This window comes from Psittacula echo (assembly GCF_963264785.1).
Source record: "Psittacula echo genome assembly, chromosome: 6".
NCBI classification, from domain to species: Eukaryota; Metazoa; Chordata; class Aves; order Psittaciformes; family Psittacidae; genus Psittacula; species Psittacula echo.
Genome location: NC_137743.1, coordinates 71,378,230 through 71,394,724, shown reverse-complemented (window position 1 = coordinate 71,394,724; position 16,495 = coordinate 71,378,230). Strand labels below are relative to the sequence as shown.

Genomic DNA, 16,495 nt, shown 5'->3' with positions numbered 1-16,495 from the left:
ACTGTAACCCTTTTCCCATCTGTCAAACTTTAACTGTGTAACTCAGTTACCAAAATTAACATGCCTGAAGCTAATACTTCTGTACCTTTGAAGGAAAAGGAGCAAACACTGAATGACACACTAGTAATCCTAGGTACTCTGCTTTTTAGTAGCATAATATTCAATTTTTGATCCGTTACCTTCATACTAGGAAAGTTGTCACTACCATGGGCATTTTGTCCTAAGCCACAAATGTAGTGGGGTTTTTCTTTTGCTTTATGGGTTTTGTTGTGTCCCACCCCTTCCGTTATTGAAGATTATGGAAATACAGAAATACTTCCTCTTCATTTCTTTTTAAATGAAGTAGAGTATGGGAGCACTCAGAGATTGAAAATAGTATGACAAACTGGAAATAACATAAATCTCTACTCAACGGACATTCTTCTTGTATGTGCTTCTCAATTGTCGCCAGAGTATATTATGTATGGAAGAACTGACATGGGAAGCAGATAAGTTTGTGTGAAGTGCCAGTATGTTTTTTCTGTTTGTAGTGTTTAAATAACTTAACTCTCAGTTGTTTGCTTACTGAGCAAGTGATACTGTGCAAAGAAAATGTTACCTGGGTTCATTTTCTGATTTGTTTCAGCTGCTTTTGTCTGGGGTTATTGACTGTTTCCCATCTTACTGTGGTTGAAAACATACTTGTATCCTACCTCCTCCCTTCCTGTAGAAGAAAGCCTGAATATCTTCTTGTCTTCAAGTCATAGATCATTTGTCTGTAAGAAATTTTGGATGGGGATCACTGTAACTTCTTAATCTAGTTTTGTTGCCTTTGCTTAATCGTCATCATGGCTTCTTTTTTCCCTCTTCTGAGTGATAATAAAGCCTTTCTTTCTCTTCTGTCCCTTTCCTCTCTTCCCCTTTTGCATCCTTCCCTTCCAATTTTCCTACATTTTTACTGTTTCTGTGGGACATTCCATCAATCATCCAAGCATCCCATAAACTTTCCAGAAGAGGAAGCTGAATTGACTCCTGTAAGTTGTTACATGTTTATATGGCTTCTGTTAATGTCAATAGTTGTGTCAATGTGTCTGCAACAAAAAATCACATTAGTTTAATTTGTTAGTATCCCAACAGTGCAGTAAGGTAACCATGTATATCATTAAAGTTAAACTTCTATTCTTAAGTTGATCATTGACTATCAATTGGGCAAGACTACTTAAAATACACTTTTTTTATGAAGCATGATTGCTTTTGGCTGTCATAGTACCATAGAAAAGACTCATAGATTCGCTCTAGATTGGAAAAGACCTTTAAGATTGAGTCCAACTGTTAACCTAGCACTGCCAAGTCCATCACTAAACCACATCCCCAAGTGCTACATCCACATGTAATTTAAATACCTTCAGGGATGGTGACTTCCCTAGGTGGCCTGTTCCAGTGCCTGAAAGCCCTTTCAGTAAAGAAATTTTTCCTAATATCCAATCTAAACCTCTCCTGGCATAACTTGAGGCCATTTCCTCTCATCTTACATCACTTCTTACTTGGGAGAAGAGACGGACACCCACCTCACTGCAGCCTCCTTTCAGGTAGTTGTAGAGAATGATGAGGTCACCCCTGAGCCTCCTTTTCTTCAGACAAAACAACCCCCATTGCAAAAGAAAGCAGAAAATTGATATTTTTTATTAGATGTTCATCACTTCATATTGCTTGCTTTTATATGTGCTATATGAATACATAATCTCAGAGTTAGCAAAGAAAATTTCAGTTCTCCTTTTTTTTTTTTTTTTTTTCTCATTTTTGTCTCCCTTTGGAACAAAGTTACAAAGAAAAAAAAAACATTTTTTATTTCTCAAGGTCTCTTTTGAAAATAGTTCTAATTCTTTAAGCTGGCGTCTAGAGAATTCGATGTACTGATATAGTTGAAATGAAAGTAGTTATCTTTTCAACAAAGTTTGCAAGCATACAGCTCTCTATTGAACACTGTTTCCTCAGTTTCCCTCATTTTAGTTTGTTTCTTAGGGACAGTAGAGGGCTTTTAAAGAAGATGTTTGTAGTGTTTCTCAACTGTTTTTCCTATTAAACCCAGATTAATGGTACAAGAGTGCCACCAGCTGGTTTAATCAGATGTGTGTATTAACGTTTAATAGTTGAGAGTTTTGCAAGAAATGTGGCAAGGTATTTATGTATGCAAGTTCACAGTGTCTTGTCATTGTTTTTTGGGAGAGTTTTGATGAGCTGAGCTAAATTATTCTGTTGTACATACCTTGGGTAAATGATGTCTTTGAACCTACAGATAATATTTAACTAGAAAGAAGGGGTTTTTTTATGTAACATACTTAACATAGAACAATAAGATGTAACACCTTAGAACATGGCCAGCTCATCTTTTTCTTACACTTCCCACCTGGTTTTTGTTCATTATTTGTAAATGGACAGTGTAAAGAATGTATTTGGCACCTTTAATATGGTATTGTACTGTTTTAAACCCTGTATGTATATTCTGAGCCTTTACCTTAAAATTAGTCTCTTAGCAATGACATTGAATCTTTCTAGACTTGTCTTACTTCTGTACTAATGTATAATCAGGTATGTAGCAAGAAAATGGATCAGTGTTCAATATGAACATATGTGATTGTCAAGGGTTTGCAAAAATGTTCAAGTAGAATTGAAAAAAATGAAGCAATGAGGTGAAATATATACAGCATGTTAGCTGTGAACTGATGGCCTGCTACAGTTGCAAGATGGGTTGCACAGCCTACATTCTTCAGAACTTAGAACTAGAACCTAGTTTATCATCTTTTCTAAAAGGATCTTCTTAAAGTCCACCCATCAGTTACTGTCTGCAAAAAATAACGCTGATGTGCCTAATAATTCAGTGTTAACTTAGAAATCATTTCAGGTTCCTTTGGTTTTTTTGAAACTGGCTTTCATCCTAAGGCCTCAAAACTTCAAGAATTAAAACAACCTACTGAACTTTTAATGAAGGATCTGACAATGATAATAGGGGAGAAAGTCTTGAGCTTTTGACCAAGTAGAGGATTACTTGCTTAGGATAGCGCAGCCAATTATACGCTCAAAGTCTGAAAGGTATTTTCATTTTCCTGCTAGCCCATCTGTTCTGTCATGTTTAGCAAACATGTTTTGTAGATGTAGGGTTGGTGATGGATATAAAAATGTTTTAGCAACGACAAAACTTTCTGACATAAGCGGCTACTTTGTATTTAAGAGGAGTATTGCTTGAGTTCTCTGAAAATGTTGTGAAATGCAATATTCAACAGCTAGTCCATGAACTTCTGGTATTTAGGCCTAAAGATAATGGAAGTTACATTCCTGTCTTCAAAGATAGGATATAGGAAATCTTTGAAGTCCAAAATGTAATTTGGAGCAAGATTATATTCCATGATTTCATAAAAATCAAACCTAGTGGTCTTTGCTGACTGAACTATGTGAAAACTGTGTAAAATTTTTTTACCTCACATCATCTAGAACTTTTGAATGCTAATTTTACTCATATCTAGTTTTTGGCATTGCCATTATCCATACGAGCTGAAGTTTATTATGGAGACATTAGTAGACTTATTGATGTGCTTTTTTGTTCTGATAGTTTGATAATCATACCCCATTTTTTAATGTAAAAATGTTTGTGTACTTTCTACTTTTGTGCACAGCTCTTTGTCATCCCTTAAGAAAAGTATGTATTTTATTTTATAGAACATTAATGTTCTGATCAGCATATCTCTAATAGTATTTGAGGATTTTTTAATTATTATTTTAATATCAGTAGTTTTCAGTGTGACTTGGAATAATTGCTGCTGGGAGTTAAGGTAGAAAATAGTCCCAACCAGTCATCATTGTAATGTCTGCTTATACTTCTTGTGCAAAATGAGTTAAAAACGTGATTTTCCTATGTTTTGATAGTTTTCTCTGTTTCTTTCTCTCTCCAGGCCTTTTGAACTAAATTGAGTATCTGAAACTTAGTTCAAAGTCTGTTCTGTTCAAAGACCGTTCAAAGGAAGCACTAAAACATAATTAAATAGCTTTTTATGTATTGTATAAAAATTGTCCTTTAAAAGAAGTGATTTTGGAACAAAAAGAAGTCACAAGCATGTTCGATAGCTGATGATAGGCTTCATATTTGCTTTTTTTAGGGAAGGAAGTATATCTCCTGAAGATTATAAAGAAGCAAAGATAGTGAGGTCCAGTCTGCAGCACAGCTAGTGTTAGGGCCTGCCCAGGGTTACTGATCTAAAGTTTTGCAGCAGTTTATACTGAAAGATTCTTCACAGTTTCTGAGGAAATGCAAATTACATGATTTGATGATGTGACAAGGTGGAAAAAAGCTATCCTAGAGATCAAAAATACAGCTTTAAAATCCTTCTTGGAGAAGTAAAGAATTCCAGCTAGCTTTGGACTGTGCCCGTGTTATGTACTGTTTGATTCTGCACCCTTAGTTAAGTGCTAGCCTAGAAATACATGATCTTTTAAAGAAGCTGGTAAATGAATTAGGCATCAAGTCATTATCTTTGTGTATATTCATGTAGAATAAGCTACATTGAGTACTTCAGTGAATGCAGCAATTAGTCTTACAACACTGTTACGACCGAGCTCTTACGTAACTTCATGCTTAGTGTGAAGAACTGCAGGTTTTCACCTTCTCTGAAGCTTTTGTCATATTTTGATAGTTTTGTGATGTTTCAAGCCTTCTAAGGATATTTTAATATTCCAGTTGCAAGAAAATTAAAAAAAAAACCACTAAACTGAAAATGCCTATTATAAGAATGATGGCCTTGTGCTGTGGAAGCAGTAAGCTTACTGCAACAGGATAAAGCCAGTGCATGGTGCTGGGGGCTTGTAGAGGTCAGGGCATACTACTTTGTGTAATTGGAATTGGGTTTATATCCTGAATGAACCTAAAACAGTGCAGAGATTTCTTTGTTGCCAAGGCATGAGTTCTTGTGATGGGAGCAGATGTAAGGAGAGCAGATGCTTTTCACAGTGGAAGACTAGAAATGTCTATCTAGGACTAAACCCGTTTTGGTTTCCTAATTTCTTTGGTATTATTTTTAGTCTGGGAAAGAACTTAAGGAAGCAAAGTAGGTTAATTTATTTGTAAGGATAAGGCATTTATACTGTCAGAGCTTTGATACATATTTGAAGTCCAGAAGTAGAGGGGAAGAGTGGGCTATTTAGATCCTCTGTGTGGTGCAATGTGATTGTACAGTCTTAAGAAAAAATAACAAAATATTTATCTTCTCCTAAACAATGGAGTATTCCTAGGAGACTGTATTAAAAAGCAGCATCTGTTCACCTCAGAGCTTGATGTTTGAGCTGAAGTCTTTCCTTTGAAATAGAATAAATGCTTTCAAACTGTGGATTGTTAGAGAGTAACGCATTTTTGTTCTGAAATGAAACCTAATTTTTTCTTTAATGGTTTGTGCAGGTCTCATATTCAAAAAAAAGTGATGTGCACATAGTTGTTGCTTAGCCAACCTATAATTCCTAGAACTTGGCCTTTCCTGTTGCTCTGCTACTTCTGATCATTCTAACTTCTGGATATCTGCAGTACTGCAGAATGGGTTATGCAGCAGGAAGGAGCCATGCACTAAAGGTGCCTGGCAAAGAAGTGTTGCCTTCCAGTTTCTAGACATGTTTCCAGCTCAAATTCACATAGATAGGTGTTTCACATTTTACTAGCCCAACAGCTGTTCCTATGAAATACCTATTAAATTCTTGATTTCCGGAATAGCTTTCCTGTGGTTATCTGCTTTTATATTTTGCTGCAGGTCTGGAAAGCAGTATTGGCAAAGTCCCCAGTGGTTATTATTTTGTAAGAACTATATGGCATTCCAGTTTCTGGATAGAATAAAAGTTCCTGAGTGGAGGTTCAAGATGGCAATAGCTGAAATGACTAATGGTAGGTAGAAGGTTAAACTACCTGCCTTGAGCTGTTCTGTAGAAGAAATGTTCTCCAGCAGAAATGTTCTCCAGCAAGTAGTATTTAAGGAGAAAAGGAGAAAATCAGTATCCCCTCTTTATCCTGACATTATTGTTGACTGATGGAGTACTAAGGGGATAAAGTGGCTAAACCCTAAGGAAGAGGCTACAAGTGTACATTGTAATGTTCTTTCTACTGCAGTGCTCCATTCACCAAAAAAAAAGATCCATATTAGTTGAAGTCCAAGATGTCTGACAAGAATTCTATCAAGAAGTTCTTTAAAAACAATTGCTTGAACTTATGTTTAGGAAAGGAAACCATTCAGAGTAAAAACGCACATAACAGAAATCATAAAAACATGATCAGTCTGCCTTCAAGTTAACCTAAGATGTATTATTCACTAGCAATGTTAGCATCACCTCAGGCTTGCTCAGGCTGAGTAAACAAACTGTTGTTTTCATGATAGCCACTCTTAAGTGTCATTGAAGTTGCTGGAAGTCCTATCTATATAGAAAAAGCAGAATGGATTAGTTCATCAGTCCCAAATGATGTGATTATATATGGTAGGAAGTTTAATCTGAGAATTCTGTATGACTGTAAACAATGCACGAGATCTTTTAATTGTACCAGGTGCTGCATCACAAAGCTCTCATTGCTGTGTGCTTGAGGTATTACTAGGCAGCACTGCTGTGCTTCTAAAACATACCATGTAGACATAGATGGTAATTAATCTGCAGGCAGCAAAATCTGTGTTCAGTCTATAGCATAACCTGTGTCTATGCTAGTGGCTAAGTACCAGATGGAGCTTGAGTAGAGTCTTAGGTTTTACTTCAGATGCTGTGCAGAATCCTTTTTGAGATGTAACATTTAAAGCCCTCTAGAGATCTGTAGTTACTCATCCCAGCATGTGGCAGTCACACCAAGTATATTCCCCCTGCAGGAACTGTATTCACCAAGCTATTTGATACTGCCTTGCATGAAGTCGTAGGCATGGTCCCTTCATTTTTTTCAGGAGACTATACCTTATTGTGGCTCTGAAGAAGAAACAGGGATTCTGTGCTGCTAATTGTGGGCTGCTCAGTTGTCATGCTTGTTCTGTATAGCATTGTGCCAGTTGACAGAAATAAGGCTGACACAGATACAGCCACAATGGACCAAATTTGCAGTGCAGCGATGGTACACTTAATGCTCCTGTTAAGTGCCACAGTATTATAGCCTAATTTCCTTAGCAGACTTATGACTATGTGGTTCTGCAAATGTGGAATGATGGTTTTGTTGCTCCTGTGTAGCAGATGCTGGAGAAGATGATCGCTGTTAACTGTCATTAAATGATTTTTGCCTTTTGAGAAGTCCTTCTCTACTGGTTGCTACTGCTTTTGCTTCCCCATTTTTAAACAGATTAAAATATAATTTCTGCTAATTTCTCTTCCAAGAGAAATACGGGGATTTGTTCCCAACTTCTTGCATTACATAATTTGGACCGTACAAAAGAAGAGAGACTTAAGTCCTTTAAAAAAAATTAATTCTAAGTCAGATTTGGATTATTACAGTAACATCTGGGTTTTGTTTTTTTTTTCTTAAACTATGGAAACAGTAACCACTGTAGAAAGCATGAAACCAGTTCTTTCTCTCCAGGACGACCAGTTTTTAGTGGCTTTATGTTTGTGTAACACAAGTAGAATGTTCTGTTTTAGAAGACTGGACAGGATTTTGAAAAGCAGTGCAAATGCATGTTTCCTTACTTTTAGAGTTCTAAATGTCTTTTAAAAATGAGTTGTCTCTTGCAGAAAAGAAACCAGTAGCAGGTAAGCAAAAGTTTTCTTAATTCTATTGTGTGACCTTTTCTAGAGGGGAAGATTAAAATGACACATTTGCGCTAGTGTGTTAGGCTTGTAATATTTGGGAATGCTCATATTTTTATGGGAGGGGGATAAAGTGATGACAGGGGTTTTTTTTCTTTAAACTCTACTTTATCTTCTGTAATCAAGGCACTATGAAATTACTATACTGACTTCTTTTGACTTATGTTCTTTTTCTTTCTGCACAAGCACTCCTATTTGGACAGGGAAACCTCCCTCCTTCTGAGAAACATTGCAGGAAAGCCTTCTCATTTGCTGACCAAGGTGATGCTTCTTCTTTCCAGCTCTATGTGACTATTTCTGTGTAGAAAGAATGCTTTCGGTGTGTGCTATGCTCCTCCCACCCCTGCCCTTTCCAGGAACCTGTGCGTTTACTTACATGATTTTCCTGTTGTCCAAGGTGCTTTTAAAGGCTTAATTTTATTGTTTGTTTCTGCAGATTCATCAAAGTGTTCAAATCTTGGCAAATATTCAGTGGCCACATCAGTAGGTAAAATGCCTTAGCTGAAAAGGAAGTGTGCTGAGCTAGAAGATTTTATTCCTATTCCCATTCACTAGTTAAAAAAAAATAAAAGATGACAACTGTGGAAAATATGTGGGAGTATTCAGTACTGTTAAATGGCAGTAGTAGCCTTAAAATAAGTTCACTTGCTCTGTTGAATATAAACTGTAGTAAGTAATGAGATTTACTTTCTAATGTTTTGAGTGCTGTCTTGATATCATGTGGGCAGAAAATGCTACTAAGGTAGTGGTCTAATGAACCAGGTATGTACAATTCTGATTATAAATTCATTTTCTTTACAGGAAGGAGATCAGTAGTGTACTAAGAGTACAAATTACTGTTCAGTTTAAGAATTACATTTTCCATACATACATCCTTCAGAAATTAGAGTAGGAGGGATGGAGCAAGCTATAAATCTTACTGAAAAAGCAAGCTAGGATGAAGAACATACAGCTTCACATTGTTAAGAAACTTTGAATGTTTAGTAGCTGAGATGTCAGATATGTCTGATGTTACTGCCTACTGCAAACCACTCCTTGGGTGATTTTTCTAAACTGGAGACTAGAGGAGAAAGTTCAGGCAAGCCTAAAGTGACCTCAAAATAATAAGGATAATGTTTGCTGTTCATAGGTAGCCTGTATTTTCCAGTTAAAGTTTAGACCTAGTTTACTGCTCTTTCTTAAATATCTTAACATTCTTCTCAAAATGCATAGCATGCATCTTAACAGCAAATTTTCATGCTGTGTTCTAGAGGAGCATAAAAAGTCAAACCCAAGGAATTCTCTGCTTTTGTGATTGTTTTGCTTAAGATTTAAGTCCATACCTCTTTTCCCCCATCCCACATCAGATTTTTGCCCTCGCACCCCCAACAAAGTAGAGTCACCAAACCAGCAGACCTTGCTTGATTGCAAATAGATTAACAGCAGCTGTGGCACAAACAGAAACCATCATTTTCTTTCATCTCCATGTGTTTCTATATTCTCCCTTCTGGTTATTTATATACAGGCTGGGTTTTGGTTACCATATGGAACTTCAATTAAAAAAAAAAATGCATGAATTAAGTCCGTTGCATTGTATGACCATGGACTACCTCGTACCAGAGATTCTAATAGACTCCTGAATTTGGGATTTATAAATCTTGGGCTTGCTTATTAGACTTTGTAGCCCCTTGAGTCAGATGCTTTTGGTGAGCTTGCTGATGTTCTGAGGATAATGTTTGTTGTTAGTTCAGCTTAGGACTGTCTCAGTACAGCTGTGCTCTATACTTCTGACTACTGAGTACACAGTCCTGGTGTGGATATTTACTGGTTCTCTTCTGACCTGCATAGAGAAATATCTTTAGTAAAATGATGAAATGGAAGTCTGCTTTACTGCTTAGATCTCTTTAGCTTGCTGTAACATTAGATAAGCCGCATATGAGAGAAGGAGATGGGGCTTTTCCTTGCTGTTGTAGCAAGGTGTTAGGTAAGTTAACTGTAGGATCGTGTTGCAGCTCTATGCTCGTGTGTCTGGTGTGTCAACTGTTTCTTACTGTCTTACTGTTTCTTGCGTTCTTCCCCTTCTTTGATCTGGCTGCCTCTTTTATTGAGACTAGAGACAATTTTTGGAAATGATAATACCGTTTTTGTCCTTTGGTATTATAACTCGTAAAAATTCTAGTCATGGACTAGATTCCTTTTGCATTTCAGCCACGCACAAATACAGTTCCTGTTGCAGCATAGGGCAGATCTCAGCACAAAGAATGATCTGTTCGTTGTGGTGCTCTCTTCATTTTTAAACATAATTATATGTGTTATTGGTCACACAGTATTCAGATCTTTTGTTGAAAACAAAAAAGTGAAGCCATATCAGTAAAGTAAGTTACTAAGTATTGAAAATAAAGTAATGTATCTTTAATGTCAAAATGTCAAATCTGTTTCCCCATAGGTCTGGAATTAAGCCATCAAATGAACACTGAAAATTAAGCTTGTGGCTGTGAAATATAGAGCACATGCACATAATTTTGGGGGATTACGCAGGGCTGAAATATATTCCAGTTTAGGACATGAAAATAGGAAATAGAAATGTAACAGGCTGGATTTTGAAGTTACCATTTCTTCTACCATTCTGATGCATGTGAAGCTGAAACTACATTCAGGATGCCAGATGCTGGTGATTTAATGATGTAATGCTTCAGACATGCCTGTCAGCATCTGGAAAAAAAGAATCATGTTATGCCTTCTCTTCTCAAATATCTAGTACTTCATTCTTCATTTCTTGTCAACCTGAAAGGCACATATTCTTCTTATGAATGATGATTCCCCCTGTTTGTAGATTCTGGTTACTACACAGTGTAATCCCTTCAGACCTTCACATAAATCAGTTGAGAAGTTGGCTTCATGTATCTTAGGTAGTCTGATTCAGATATGCTCATTCTTGAATGAAGCATCTATTTGAAATATCTTTTAAATACAGTTTCAAAATACAGCAGTTGATTTCTAACCTGCACAGGATATAAGCATGATCTGAAAACTCTAGTCTCCTACAGTCAGTTTTTGAGGAAGTTGTGATGGCCGCCGCTGGAAACCACAAAAAAGGATGTAGGTGGTTAGTACTAGGGCTTTTTGAAATGCTGAAAATGATGATATAAAATTTTTATTCAACAAGCTGCTTTGTACTAATCTGCTGTGATTATTGTGATGTTCCTGTGTAGTTTTAATGTCACCTTTGTCTTGGAATGAATTATAATAAGGTATTCTGGATATGTTGTTAGGCAAACAGCCTGTGTTCTCAAATCTGTGTTTCTACTCTGCTGCGCTTATTGGTCGAGCTTTTTGTCCAACTAAAACTTATCAGTGAGTCCTAGTGCCTTGTCTGTTGCACTGTAGTCGTCGTTCAACTCAGACTTCTTTATCATGGTTTCTAAGGCCTATTCTCCGTCCCAGCTTGTGGATTTGGTGTTTTGGGTTGTTTCGCTGTTGTTGTAATCTTTTGTGTGTATGTTTTGGGGTTGTGTGTGTGTGTGTGTGTGTATGTGTGTGTTGGGTTTTTTTGGGTTCTCCTCCCCCCCCTCCTTTCTTGCTTTTTCCGGGTCCCAGATCTAGTACCTCTTCTGTAACTATTTGCCTTATGTAGCTCCAGTGAGAAGCCTGGCCTAGAGCTATTACAAGGCAAGTCCTATTTAGAGGCAAGCAGGAAGATAATCTAGTGCAGATGGGGGATTCAAGGGATAAAGAGCAGGTAAATTCTTTGCAAATGCATTTTGGGTTGTTTTTTTTTTTTATCATCTCTACCTAGCTTTGTCACTTGTAGCTTATGTAAATTTTCAGGGGGACAACAGAATATATGTCCCTGTTGAGTAAGATTCTGTTCTGCCACACCTTGAAGCATACATTCAAAATGGTACAATGTCTAGGCTCTTAACCAGTGGTGCACCCCAGAGGTCAGTACTGAGTCCAGTGCTTTTCAACATCTTCATTAAGAATCATAGAATAATAGAATGGTTTGGGTTGGAAGGGACCTTAAATATCATCTAGTTCCAAACATCCTGTCATGATCAGGGGCACCTACTAGACCAGATTGCACCAAGCCCCTATCCAACCCAGCCCTAAAGACTTCCAGGGATGGGGCAGCCACGGCTTCTCTGGGCAACCTGTTCCAGTACCTCACTACCCTCATGGTGAAGAACTTCCTAATGTCTAATCTAAATGTGCTCTCTTGCAGTTGAAAGCCATTACTCCTTGTCCTATCACATGTCCTCATAAAATGTTTCCAGCTTTCTTGAAGGCCTCTAGGTACTGAAAGGCTGGTATCAGGTCTCCCCTGAGCCTTCTCCAGGCTGAGCAGCTTGAACTCTTTCAGCCTGTCTTCACACTAGAGGTGTTCCAGCCCTCATCTTCATGGCCCTCATCCAGATTGGGGAGTGGGGGGGAGACATATCCCTTACGTAGGAACTTGTGATGAGGGCCAGTGTATCTTACATTTAGAATGTGACTGCTGCTTTCCAGCTTCCATTCAGCAGCCATCTGCTGTGTTGGAGTTAGGCTTCTAGTAGCAAAAAGGCTGTGAATGGTGCACAGAAGTAGAACAAAGGGAAAATATGGCACTACCCCAGTGTAGTGTCATTGTGATAGTTAAAAACTTAAGGTGACTTAATTCTCAGACACAACCCCCAAAACAATACTGCTGCTTTACCTTCATTACTGTATTTATTAGCATAGTACAATATGGTAGCAATAAGTCAGCAATGTGCCAGAAGTATAGCAAGCTCTGTATCTTAAGCTGAGAAGGAAGAAGGAAACCTGGGATGAGTCTACATTAGGGAGGATGGATCCCTTACCAGTGAGCTTTGAAAAAGTAAGGTCTTGTTTCCCTTTCTGCTTTACTCAGATGCAGGTTCTGGCTTATTTTGAGAAGACACACAATAAAACATCATGTTTCGACAATGGTCATGAACTACTATTGTAAACACAAGTTTGCAGTTTGTAAATAGGCTGTGCCACCAATGCTACATGTTGTTTTTTAGTGTAGGGGTGTTCTGCCTATCCTAATGAGTTTATCAAGAAATACAGACTGCTGTTAATATTCACTCATTTGGCTTTCCCCTTCCAGTGCTGCTCACATACACACTTGTTCGAGTATTCCTATTTATTTTTTTTTTTAATAAATGAAAATTACAAACAGAAAATACTTCATTATTGTGATTTAGGTACAGACTGATGCACCTTAAACATGGGGTTAACAAAGATATCTTGAAGTTTGGGGGGATTAGGTACAAACTGAGATGTCAATATGGTGTTCGCAGGCAACATGAATCTCTGTTTAAGTAGAAACTCTGCAGAAGGGAGCTTCCTTTGCAAAACAGGTGATTGACTTTCTACTGAGGCTAGACTGTAGGTGAGAAAATAAAAAGTGGATAGCTGCTTCTAGGCCTTCAGAAGTCAGTGCTACTTACATAGTTCATTATCTTCTTGTCTGTGTTCCAAGAAAGACTTCAGAGAAAATTTGCAAGTATTATACATGAAAGAAAATTCTTTTATGCATCTTGTGATCTGTGATAACCTGCTGAATTAAGTGAAATGTGGAGTTTGGAGTTTACCCCTTACCGTTGAATTACTAGCTTTCCTAAATGCTGTAACCTTTCTTAAGAATTTTTTCCCCCACTTTTTTTACATTGTGCTTGTGATCTCTGTAAAAGGGATCAATTAATGACACTTTGAAAATGTACAATGAAATGAAAAATAGAACCTCAACCTAGGGCTGTGGGGCGTAAAGCCATTTGAGCAAGGTCAGCTCTGTCATAGCATGCATCTTGCATATTTAATGTTAAAACAACTGGAGTATCTTGTAACTGCACATTTAACTGGAAACTGGAGAGAAATTAAGGAAATCTTAACTTCAGACTTTTTTGGGATTATTCTTGCCTATATTCCAGTATTATTGAAAACTGACTTCTGGTATGAAAAAAACCCAACCAAAGATAAAGTCATTAATATGACTGTTGTATTGCAGAGCTGCACTTTTTAAATTTTAGTTCACAGTATGTTAGGATATTTTGGATAAACAAGTTCTTAACATAAGTATATTGCCAAGCGTTATTTAACGTTTTGATTTAATGTTTTGATTTCCATAACCAAAAATAATCTGAGTTCAAGACCTTAAAATATAAGTGTAACAATACTCCTGAAGTAGTCCCATTAAAGTTAGGAATTTGTTACAATTTTACAGTGATGTGTATTGCTACTAAAAGAGAGTATCCTTCTCCTGTCAGAGGTAGAAATGCCACTCCTTTATGTTTCAGTTTTTATACAGTGGGTAAAATGTACGTATCTCCTTTATGCTTTCCATAGCATGTATGTGACCATAAAGGCAGTGGAGTGGATTCTGCTGAATCTTTCTGCTTTGTTAATTTTCAACCAGCTCAGCTCCCTGACTGAACTGTCTGGCAGCAGCAGCACTATGACTGCTACAGCTGAGAAGTAATACGTAACAAGGGAGGCATGTGTATCAGTGTTAGATGTGATTGGACTGTATGTCCTAGCATTGTTGGTTTATGGCATAGCATAGTTTACAGTTGCAGTCAAGTATTTTTGCCACATGTCATATTTCTTTGTGGGCAATTCAAAATGTTAGCTTAGTACAAGCTGATGGATTGCACATGCTTCCTCCCATTAAGTTGTCTTGGGTCCACATAGGGGGATGAAAAGGCTTGTGTGTGTGCCTGAGAGCAGTTTTGGGGTGGCTTTGATGGAGGGGGGGATGTGGATGTGTTTTGGGCCATTAGGAGAGAAATTGAAGAAACTTTTGTGAGTTTTGAAGAATTCTCAAGTTATAAAATTAAGTAGGTAGTTCCTCCTTCTGCCCCAGTGAAACATTGTCCCATCAGCACTGATGCAGCAGTGGCCTCAGCACAGACTATAAAGAAAAACTTGAGTAACCTAAAATTCTTAACTACTGTGTGCTTTCAGAAATTTCTTTCTTCCTTTTTCTCTGCATTTCCAGTAAGCAGATTCAGGCCTCTTTTTATCATTTATTTCTGGTTGAAACCAGTTTTTATTTTTATAATCATACTCTTGGGGGGTTGTTTAAATTTAAACCAACTTTTTTATAATCTAGTACAGTATAAGAAATCCTGATCTCTAGACCCACATTAAAATTGAGTGGGCAATGGAAAGTAATTGGTAGGCACTAAAACAGTAAATCCTTGAAATCGTTTTTTATCTATGTATTTATTTGGTTAAAAAAAAGAAATAAGGAAAAATGAACTGTAAACCAAGATCAACAAAGATACTTCGGCTATGTTGGTGCAGGTATATGAGAGGCCTCCAGCTGATTCCCTGTTTTTTGCTCTTGTTACTGCCAGTGTGCTGTGTCTGTAAAGTGCTCCTGCTGGGGTTTGCTACAGATAGTTGTAATGCACAGGTGTACAGTCAAATGGGGTGGAAAATTGTGCTACTTGACTTTAGTGAAGACCAAAACCAAATGTGCCATCAACCTTTGTACAGCAATAAAGGTTTATGGTTGGGTTAATGAGCAGCTTTTTTAAACCATAAATTAAGGTTCTCCAAATGTATGACAAAATAAAGTCTTTTGCTGTTGCTGAGTTCATAGTGCACAGGTGTACAGCATCACTTCTAGAAACTTATATGTATTTAAAGCCTTGGGGTTTAGTAATAATTTATTTCTGTAGATGGAAATGGTTAATGTTAAGGAAGAGGAAGAATATTTAGAATTCTAGGTGTGATTTACATTGAAATGATTCTAGGTGTCATGGCACTGTTTATTTGTTTTTAATAGAATCCTAATCTCATTTAACCTTTCTAAGCTATATGACACCATTGTTATGGTGAATAAAAAGCCATAGTTCTCTGTAGGCTAATATTTCTAGATACCTGTATTTCTAGGTAGTTGAGTTCCCAGAGAATATTTCAAGCTCACATTATTTCTGGTTCATCTTATTGAAAAGAATTATGCTTCTAACAAGACAACCTATTGTCCTGTTTAGCTCATGTGTTTTTTACAGTGCATAGTATGGTCACAGCTGTGAAGGGGAGCACAAGCTGTTAAGTAAGAGTACAGTAAGTAGCATAGAAAATGCCCTTTAGCAGTTGCTAGGAATATTAGTAATTCACTGAGAAGTGGAAAACTTAAACTTTGTGGATTTCAGAATAGCTGAATCTTGACTTCTACAACAAAAGCAACCATCTAAACACAACGGTGAAGAAAACATGAATCCCATTCATACAAGAAAGGAATGTGGAACTAAATGTCTGTGGCATACTGAGTGTTGTTGTGATGGGCTGTGCCACTTCTGATCTGAGAAAAATCTTGATTTTTCTTTTACAAGGAGATTACATATTTTGGAGGGGACTTGCTTGTGTGTTTATGTAATATGTTTATTTAGATATTCTTAAATAACTAAGATGCTTTAGCGTATTAGCCACAATGAACAGCCATGTTCATGCACTATCTTAAAGTGGTTCCTTGTTTAGCTGCACATTTCAAATCCATTTTCAAAACATCAGTAAGCTCCAGAAATTAAACCCCAGTATTGCTAGTCTTACAATATATGATTTCTTTAGCATCAGCAGATAGGGTAGATTGGAAATGTATTGAAAATTCACATAATTTAAGTTGTAACAAAAATAGATTCCTTAGAAGAACATCAAATAAAAGAACAATCATTTGCTTTATGTGTTCTTAAAATAAAAGCAAGGAAAAATACAAACTGGATTTTGT

General features: G+C 37.0%; 1 protein-coding gene across 1 annotated transcript in view; it reads left to right on the top strand.

The window, feature by feature from the left end:
• The window catches only part of RAPH1 (Ras association (RalGDS/AF-6) and pleckstrin homology domains 1), a gene marked incomplete at both ends in the record, with an annotated part of 52,867 nt that overhangs the window by 14,876 nt on the left and 21,496 nt on the right, over positions 1-16,495 (top strand). The window contains 3 exon segments of the mRNA XM_080621518.1: positions 939-955; positions 958-1,013; positions 7,966-8,040. Of these exon segments, the coding sequence (XP_080477644.1) occupies positions 939-955; positions 958-1,013; positions 7,966-8,040 (148 nt within the window).